This window comes from Carcharodon carcharias, chromosome 10 (genome assembly GCF_017639515.1).
Source record: "Carcharodon carcharias isolate sCarCar2 chromosome 10, sCarCar2.pri, whole genome shotgun sequence".
Taxonomy (NCBI): domain Eukaryota; kingdom Metazoa; phylum Chordata; class Chondrichthyes; order Lamniformes; family Lamnidae; genus Carcharodon; species Carcharodon carcharias.
In genome coordinates this window covers 81,087,585-81,097,673 of record NC_054476.1, presented here as the reverse complement: position 1 = coordinate 81,097,673, position 10,089 = coordinate 81,087,585, and the positions used below count along the sequence as shown (strand labels likewise).

General features: G+C 42.6%; 1 protein-coding gene across 2 annotated transcripts in view; it reads left to right on the top strand.

Annotated features, from left to right (window-relative positions):
- Positions 1-985: 985 nt before the first annotated feature.
- The window catches only part of trim44 (tripartite motif containing 44), a 126,620-nt gene continuing 117,516 nt past the window's right edge, over positions 986-10,089 (top strand). The window contains exon 1 of one of the 2 annotated variants that reach the window (XM_041197408.1): positions 986-2,108. In XM_041197408.1, coding sequence (XP_041053342.1) covers positions 1,686-2,108 — 423 coding nt within the window. In that variant the 5' untranslated portion in view covers positions 986-1,685. The remainder of the gene's footprint in view (positions 2,109-10,089) is intronic. The other variant, XM_041197409.1, reaches the window with a different exon arrangement.

The window sequence follows — 10,089 nt, the reverse complement described above, 5'->3', positions numbered from 1 at the left end:
TAACCAAAACTGAACACAGTACCCCAGATGGGATCTGATGGGCCCTATACACTGAAAAATAACTCTGCCCCTTTACATTCCAATTCTATTGTGATAAAAACCGATGTGCCAATAGCCTTTTGGTTATATTTTGTATATGTGCACTAATGATTTGTCGACCTAGGCATCCAAATCCCTCTGCTCTTCAATATCTCCTAGTTGCTTGTCATTAAGAAAACATTCCAAATTGTTTTTCACAGATGTAAATGGATAACCTCACTTCCCCATGTAGAACTCCACCTGCCATTGTTTTATCCACTCACTTAGTCTATCTAAGTTTCTTTGTAACTTCTTCCTCCCATCCACACATTTCACTGTCATATCCTGACAGTCAAAGAGGAAACTCAGTCTCTTACCTCCACCAACCCATGTCAAGAAATTACCTGCAAGTCTCTTACACTTGTATGTTCTGCTAATCTGTGCAAAACATCATTAAGTGCCTTCTGGAAGTCCATATAGACAACATCCATAGACACTCCCCTATCCACCATGTTAGTGACCTAAAAAAAAATCAGCTTGGCCAGACAGGAGGTGGTGGTGGTGTGTCACAGTCCTGCTGTAGCAACATGCACTTTTACATACATGTTGTTATCTGGAACTATAGATAGTGATGGGAAAGTCTCCAATATTCTTTCCATCATATGGCTGACTATGAATTTCTCCTACACTTACCACCTGCCATTGGCACATATCAGAAGGATTTGCAGCTTAATGCTTAACCTGTTTGGCCACCTTATAAATGCACCTTCCTTAGCCATCAAACCCTGGGGTGGGACTTGAACCTAGAGTTCCTTGCTCAGAGATAGGGACACTACCAACTGCACCACAAGACCTCCCTGCAAACATGAGATACCTATCACAAATCAATGCCGACTCTTTGATCAACAGGTACTTCTTTCTCTAATAATGGATTGCAGTCATTTTCACATATCTGATGCTAAAATAGCAGTGTCAAGGGTCACATCCGAAGAATTACCACCTATCCAAGTTAAGGGAAAACTCGCGAGCTGTCTGGATCCGTGGAACAGTATCCAGCCAGTCACTGCTTCAGCAGAGAAAGAAGGGGATGGAGAAGTGAAGGAGGGATCTGGAATAGACTAAATCTATAAAACAGATTTTAGTAACATATCTGGCCGATAAATAACGATCTGTTTTATACCATTGAATGGCCCTTAGATCCAGAAACTATATTTACTTTATTGTATATTTAAATTCAAAACCGGACAGTTTTCCCTCCAGGTGCGTGCTATTTAAATTTGTTTCGAGATTAGGGCGCTTTTTTGCCCTCAGATTTCACAGGCCATCGAGATGCCGTCAAACCAGGAAGTTGTGCAGATATTTTTTTGTAAAAACAAGCTGAGAACGTGATCGTCTACTCTTCAGTATACTCAACCTTTCCGCTTCCTGTCGTGGCAGCTCCGTGATATAAAATAAAAGTCAGGATTATTTCTAACAAATCTTCTGCCGGGCCCCGAAGAGTGGAGCCTGGTTTTAATGGGCGATCGAGCTATCGAACTGGGAGTGAGGGAAGGAACGAGCATAGGATTGTACCCGATTCATTGTTGCCGCTGAGTCCTTGCATCTGATACATTGTTCCAATTTTATTTTGGAGCCGATACATTGTTGTATCTGCATCGTCGGCCTGAATGGCGAGCGACAGTAGCCTGAGATGCACGGACGAGCCTGCTCCAGACGGCTCTTGCGATGTTTGTGAGCCGGACGAGGCACGACCCGCCCTCAAGGTCTGCGATGACTGCCGTCTCTCCTTCTGTCAACAACACGCCCGGGAGCACGACGCGAAACCGAGCAAGCGGCAGCATCGGCTCCGGGACTTCGAGGCAGCCAGCGAAACCCCGGAGCTGCAAGAGCAGAAAGAGGAGACTGCCGGAAACCAGGAAGCAGCCGAGGGAGATGGAAAGCAAGGCGAGAGGAAGAAATGTGTGGATCACGATCAGGAGATCACACTCTACTGCAAAGACGACGAGAAGATCATTTGCGTGCTGTGCGCCCTTGGCCCCCACAGACAGCACCAGCTGATTACATTAGACGAAGCCTATCTCGCCCTGAGAGTAAGTTTCATGCAAGTCCACAGGGATGCGATTAAAGTGAAAGCGAAAGGCTGCCCGTTGTCTTTCCGGAGGCCCACATACGCATTTTGTTACAAAACATTCCACCTTCGCACATTGCATTCAAATATATACCCTGTTAAAATCATACTACCGCTTCTTCAAACCTTCCTTCGCCCATCCCTACCAAATCCTTAAAAAACCGAATCAAACAGCTCCACAAGTTTCCCTCCTCTACATCCTTAACACGCCAGTTACCCAACACCAACAATTTATATTCATGAGCGCCTTCAGCATAATAAAACGTCTCAAGGTGCTTCATAGGAAGCATTGTAAAATAAAGTATGACACCGAGCCACATAACGTGATATTCGGTCAGATAAAAGCAAAATACAGCAGATGCTGGAAAACTGAAACAAAAATACCTGGAAAAACTCAGCAGGTCTGACAGCATCTGCAGAGAGGAACACAGTTAATGTTTCGAGTCCGTACGACTCCTCAACAGAACTAAGGAAAAATAGAAGAGAGGTGAAATATAAGTTGGTTTAAGGCAAGTTGGGGCGGGGGGGGGGGGGGGCGGGGTGGTGTGGGACAAGATGACCTAGAACTTAGAGATGGGTTTAAAGGAGCATCTTACAGGAGGAATGGGGGCTTAGAGAGGGAATCCCAGAGCTTAGAGCCTTGGCAACCATGGCGACCAATGGTGGTGATTAAAATTGGCAGTGCTCAAACAGCCACAATTGGAGGAGTGTTGATATCAAAGGTTATAGAGCTAGAGGAGATAACACAGATAAGGAAGGGTGAGGCCATAAAGGGATTTGAAAACATGGATGAGAATTTTAAAATCGAAGCTGTTGCTTAACTAAGAGCCAATTGCAGATCAGTGAGCAGAGGGGCGATGGAGAAACTGCACTTGGTGCAAGTAGGGCCATGCCCAGCAGAGATTTGGATGATGTCAAGTTTACACAGGATAGAATGGGGGAAGCTGGCTGAGAATGCGTTGAAATAATCAAATCTAGAGATAACAAAGGCATGGATGAATAACATTATGGGAAATCATCCAGCATTATATAGAATTGAATGGTTTTGAAAAATGTTAAGCCAGACCCTGAACAATAACAATGACTTGCATTCATAAAGTGACTTTTAGGTTATAATGTGACTCAAGGCACTTCATAGAAGTTTTATAAGGAGCCAAATGAGATATTAGGGAAGGTGACTAAAAGTTTGGGGAAATAGTTTTTTAAAGTGGATTATAAAGGGGGAAAGAGAGAGTGAAAGGTAGAGAGAATTACATTTCAAAGTTTAGGGCCTCGGCAACTGAAGGCTGCCAGTGGTGGAGTGGTGCAAATGGTGATATTCCATAGACCATAATTGGAGGAGTGCAGATATCTTGGTGCATTGTGGGGCTGGGGGAAGCTGGAGGAGGTTACAGAGATGGTGAGTGGTTAGTCCATGGGAGGGATTTGAAAAAAAGGGGTGAGAGCTTTAAAATTTGTGGCATTGCCAGACCAGGAACCAAATTAGGTTATAAACACAGGGGTGATGGGTGAATAGGACTTGATTCAAATAAGGATATGCACAGCAGAGATTTAGATAAGCTCAAGTTTACTGAGGGTGCAAGAATGGAGGCTAGCCAGGAGAGCACTGGAATAGTCAAGTCCAAAGGAGCAAAGTTATGGCAGAAGACAGCAGGCAAATTGAGGTAGGTGCAGAGAAATGTGATGTTACTTAGCATCTTAACAGACCACGTGAACAAATTACAGCACACTACTGCCTTTGTGATACCTTGTGTATAGCCTACTGCAGCCTGTGGTTCCTGGTATGACCCACTGCTAGTTTTTTTGTAATCCTCTTTCTATAACTTTCTATCTCTATCTATATTGAATCACAAAAAGCTAGCATACAAGTTCTGCAGGTAATAGGGAAGGCAAATGGAATGTAGTATAAAAATAGGGAAGTCTTGCTAAAACTATACAAGGCACGAGTTAGACTACACCTAGAAAACTGTGAACAGTTTTGGTCCCCTTATCTAAGGAAAGATATACTGGCATTGGAGGCAGTCTAGAGAAGGTTCACTAGGTTGATCCCTGCTATGGAGGGATTTTCTTATGAGGAGAGGTTGAGTAGGTTGGGTCTGTACTCATTGGAGTTTAGAAGAATGAGAGGTGACCTTATTGAAACATAGATTCTTACTACAATCTATATTAACGACTTGGATTCAGGGAAAGAAGGTGCTATAGCTAAATTTGTAGATGACACCAAAATAGGTGGGAAAGTAAGTTGCAATGAAGAAATAAGAAATTTACAAATGTATATGGACAGGTTAGGTGAATGGGCCAAATTTTGGCAGATGTAGTTTAACGTGGATAAATGTGAGGTTATCCATTTTGGTCGGAGGAATAAAAAGGCGACATTATTTAAATGGAGATAAACTTCAGAATGCTTCAGTTCAGGGGGATCTGGGTGTCCTCGTGTATGAAAAGCTGAAAGATAGTATGCATGTACAGCAAGTAATAAGGAAGGCAAGTGGAATTTTGGCATTTATTGCTAAAGGAATAGAGTATAAAAATAGGGAAGTGTTGTGCAACTGTACAATTCATTGGTGAGACTGCACCTGGAGTACAGTGTGCAGTTTTGGTCCCCTTGCTTGAGGAAGGATGTAGTTGCACTGGAGGCGGTTCAAAGGAGGTTCACTAGATTGATTCCAGAGGTGCGGGGCTTCCCTTATGAGGAGAGATTGAGCAGTTTAGGCCTATACTCACTAGAGTTTAGAAGGATGAGAGGAGATCTATTTGAGGTATATAAGATGCTAAAGGGGATAGACGAAGTAGACGTGGAGCGGATGTTTCCCCTTCTGGGGCATTCTAGAATGAGAGGCCATAGTTTTAGGCTAAGGGGTGGTAGATTTAAATCAGATGATGGGGGAATTACTTTTCTCAAAGGGTTGTGAATCTGTGGAATTCACTACCTCTGAGTGCAGTGGATGCCGGGATGCTAAATAAATTTAAGGAGGAGATAGACAGATTTTAATTAGTAATGGGTTGAAAGGTTATGGGGGGAGGGCAGGAAATTGGACTTGAGGCCAATGAGATCAGCCATGATCGTAATGAATGGCGGGGCAGGCTCGAGGGGCTGAATTGCCCACTCCTGCTCCTAGTTCTTATGTTCTTAGGGGGCTTGACAGGATAGATGCTGAGAGGTTGTTTTCCATAGTGAGAGAGTCTAGGACCAGAGGGCATAATCTCAGAATAAGCCCATTTAAGACAGCGATGAGGAGGAATTTCTTCTCTCAGAGGGTAGTCAATCTGTGGAATTCTTTACCGCAGAGGGCTATCAAGGCTGGGTCTTTAAGTATATTTAAGGCTGAGATAGACAGATTTATAATCCGTAAGGGAATCAAGGGTTATGGGGAAAAGGCAGGAAAACAGAGTTGAGGATTATCAAATCAGCCATGATCTCATTGAATGGCAGAGCAGATTTGATGGGCCGAATGGCCTACTTCTGCTCTGACGTCTTATAGTCTTATATAAACCATTGCAGCATGTGTGTTAGTTGCACATTACATGTTTGGCATGCAATTTTGTGTTTAAATTTCCCAAGCCTGCAAGTTATGCTGTGTGCATTGCATTCAGTCTACTTGTCATTTTGTATAATACGCACTAAAGGAAAAGTATTGCTACATGTGGAAAAAAAATTGCAGCTTGTAATTTACCCTGTGTACAATGCATTCAGCCTGACTCAATCACCACTCTGTGGCAGTGTTGGAGGTCGAAAGTATTGGGACAGCACGGCCTCAGTTTAATTAAGATGAACAGAATAGGTAATTTTGTGGTGAAGTTGCAGTATTATCGCCTCTGCAGGCAATGCTGACTAACAAAAGCATAGCACTGCTTAAAAAGAAAGGTTTTGAGCTGTGCTAGAATCGCAAAACAATGTTTGAATTTCAAACCCTTGCTATCGACTCAGGTCCTGTCCCCATCCATTCCCGGGCCTGTTTCACATAATGTTAGTGGAAAGATCAAAACAGCTTTTTTTTTTAGCACAAAGAGACCTCTTTCCTGTTGCTGAAATAAGGCTGTTTCGGGAGCTGATCTTCGAGTTCTATTCTCCTGCCTTGTATTTTGAAGGATGGTTATAAAAATTAGGAAGTCAGATACTGAAGGAAATAAGGAGTGAGGCAAACAAAGTGGCATTTTGTGGATTGCTCCTCTGCCTAAATCCTTTCCAAACAGAGGATGGTCAGATATTTTTATGGAATATTGTGTGTGGTGGGTGGGGGATGCTGTTGTGTGTGTGGGCTTTGTGTATGTGTGTGGGGGTTTGGTGTGTGTGGGGTTGTGGTGATGGGCGGAATAGGAATATCTGTGTATTCCTCTTGAAGGTACTTCTAGGCCTCACAGCGTGTGTAACTGCTCTCGACAAGTCTCTGCCCTCGTCATCCATTCGGACATGAAAGGGCCTGTGCTGAGCATCCCATCTCAGCTGTAGTAGTGGCAGGGGCACTATTTTAGGCACCTTCGGATTACAAGAGGAAAATAGTCCAAGAGTCCTGCTCCTGCTCTGTGTTCAGTGGCCTCTGTTAGAAGTGAATGTATGAGTATGTTGGGTGAGGTCAGGTCAAACTCAGGTGTGAGATCTCTTTAGTCAATGTAAAGAATTACAAAAACCACATATTAGTTAATTGCACCTTTTAAAAAGTGTAGTGAGGTCAATGTGAACTGCTCACATCAATGTTAAACTAGTTCCATAGAAATGTTTCCAGTATGTTATCCAGTATTCCGATACTTTTAGATTTAACCTCAATTGTAGTCTCATTTATATGTAAGGATTTTCTGCTTAACAACAACAGCTTACATTAGTATAGCACCTTTAGCATGGTAAAACAGCCTAAGGTGCTAAGGAGTGTTATCAGACAAAATTTGACTCTGAGTCACATAAGAAGATATTGGGACATATTAGGAAAACTTGGCCAAAGAGATTGGTATGTCTTAAGGAGGACAAATAGATGGAGAAGTTTAGGGAGGAATTTTCGGAGCTTGGGGCCGAGGCAGCTGAGGGCATGGCCACAAATAGTGGAGCAAGGAAAACCAAGAGGCCAAAATTGGAGGAGCACAGAGATTTTGTAGGATTGTAGGAGGAGATTATAAAAATAGGGTGGGTGAAGCTGTGGAGGGATTTGGAAACAAGAATGAGAATTTTTAAACTTGTCAGACAAGGACCCAATGTAGGTCAGTGAGCACAGAACAGCAACCTCATCTCCCCCAGGTAGGGTAACAACAGCATGGAATCCAGGCCCATCGTTGGTTTCATCCCTCCCTCTCCAGTGAATTGCTCAGAGATGCCAGACCAGCTGATTAAACAGCTGCCATGATCTGCTGTGGGAGGAACCAGCTGAAAGATTGTCACCTCTGCTTTCTGAGATTTTATTTATTTCTCTTTACTGTTTGACAGAGTTCTGTACTTGGGGTGGGGGTGTGAGGGTGAAGGGTGATATGTGTCTGTGCTCGTAAAGCAAAGTTTTCCTATTTTTATCACCCAAGTATCAGCATCAAACACTTCTAGATCTAGTAAAATGTAAGTTAATGTAAAGTAAATGGTTGAATGGCCCACCTACAACATGTGCCATGTACTTGACCCAAATAAAAGGCACTTGGGTGAGTTATACCAGGTGACTAGAGATTTAATAACCCTCGTAAGGGGTCAACATCTTGAGGGGAACAAACTAGAGGTTGAAGGTGTTATGTTTAAAACAATTAAGTTAGGGACCTAGAGAAAACAATGAACAATGTTCCCCACAGCTGGAGCTGACTGGAGGCCGACAATCACTGTATGGGCCTCAGCCACGTAAATGTAATTCTGTATTCGTGGTTGGACATTCGTGGAGAATGATGTCAGCCAATTGCTGATCAAAGCCAATAAATTAAAGGAGACAATTAAATTGGGTGAGTTTCAATCACCTGAGGGGGTAGGAAAGTCGTTTTTTTCCCTCCTATTGGCCCTGGGTTTTTCATCCTTTTGCCTCTCAGATGATTACATGGCTATAAGGATGAAGGGTTGTGGGTGATTGATGTGTAGGAACTGTTCAGACATGATGTTCCGGTAAGCATGAGTGTGGGGTAATCTTGGTGGACCAGTTGGTCATTTTCCATCCATCATTTCTTTATGTCAGGTGAGGTGTTCTCTATGTCTGTCTACCAATCTTATAAACTGCTCTAACCCAGTCAGGGAAATGGTGACAAACACCTTGCTACAGCTTTTTGGAGAGCTAAGGATTAGGCTAAGCACTAGTGGTTCAGTCTCTGCTGCTGGTCAGTTACTAAATAACTGATAGCTTGGAACAACCATCAGAGTCTAAAACAGGGCACCAATCCTGGACAGAAAGCAAAACACTGCAGATTCTGGAGATCCAGATTAAAAATGCTGGGAACTTTATAGGTCAGGCAGCATCAGTAGAGAGAGGAAGGGTAGGGTTAACTTTCAAGCTGATGACTAGTTGCCTGTTCTGTTGAGAAGTCATCAACTAGAAACACTGGGGCTCCATTTGCCCACTGATCCTGTACACTAATTGTACCTCAGTGACTGTAATATTGTCCTTTAGTGGAGAGCGGGAACCATGGTAACATCACAGTAGCCAATGCTACTACACATTGTCTTTAAAGATGCAGCATGTTATTATTAATGTTTTTTCCACAAATTTCTGTGGGGTGGAAAAGAGTCTTCAGTGCTGGTCTCAGTTACACATCTACATGCAGATTGTAACAATAATCTCTTAGTAAGTGCTTGTTAATTTATGCAGGGTATTAAAAGCTAAATAATAGCTCCTTTTTTACAGGGTAAGTAGAGCCTTGCATATGAGTCTGCTTCTCTTGGGTCTGAGCCCATCAGCTGTGGGAGTTATTCTGGACCACAAAGTACTCTCTGCACTAGATAAGTGACTGAGGACAGTGGGATTTGGCAGCCATATTCAGCGAGGTCTATAAGTCAGTGATGCCGTATCCGAGGAAAGCATGCAGAATGGGGCCTTTTTACTAAAAGTCAAAATTTCTAACAGGGCAGTCAGCGTGGACTAACACTACAGTGTAATCCTTGACCTCTGTTTTAATTGCCTTTCCTCGAGCCCATCATGTGTGATTGAGACCACAGACATTCATGGCTTTAAATGCTGATGTAGCACCCATTTGTTAACTGTCCTTCTGTATTCAGTAGTAGCTGTGATCTGTGTTTTACATCAACATGCTGAATAAAGTAGGACTCCGTACGCTTTGCAACAAATGGTTAATCTTCACCTTTTTCACTAGGATGTTAAACTGACAGAGCAGATTACCCATCTGTTATATAATCCATCCGATGTTCATCTGTAAAAAACAGATCGATGATTTAATAGAAATGTTCAAAATTATACGGGGTTTTTAATAAAGAGGAACTGTTTTCACTGGCAGGAAGGTTGGTAATCAGAGGACACAGAATTAAGATAATTGTCAGAAGAAGCAGAGGCAAGATAAGGTGAATTTCATGGCACAGTTTGAAAGGGTGGTGGAAGCAGATTCAATGGTGATTTTCAGAAGAATATTGGATGTAAATTTGAAAAGGAAACATTTGCAGGGCTATGTGAAAAAGAGTAGATGGGGCCAATTGGACAGCTCTTTCAAAGAGCTGGCAAAGGCACAATGGGATGGGCTGAATGGCCTCCACCTGTGCTATAAAATTCTATAATTCTAACCCTTTGGATATGACCAATTATTTGAAAGCTATCACTGATGGTTTGAAGGAGCGTATGTCACTGGAAAAGAATGAATAATGCGTTTCAGTACAATGTATTACTTCATAGAGAAATTGAATAATCATTTACCAAACACCTGTCATGAAGACACCTTTAACCCTATGTTGTTGAATAAACAGGAATTGTACACAATTAGAAGAGAGATTGAAACTAAGTTATTAAAAAGTAAACTTCACATTATTTGAGAATGAGCTGTCAATT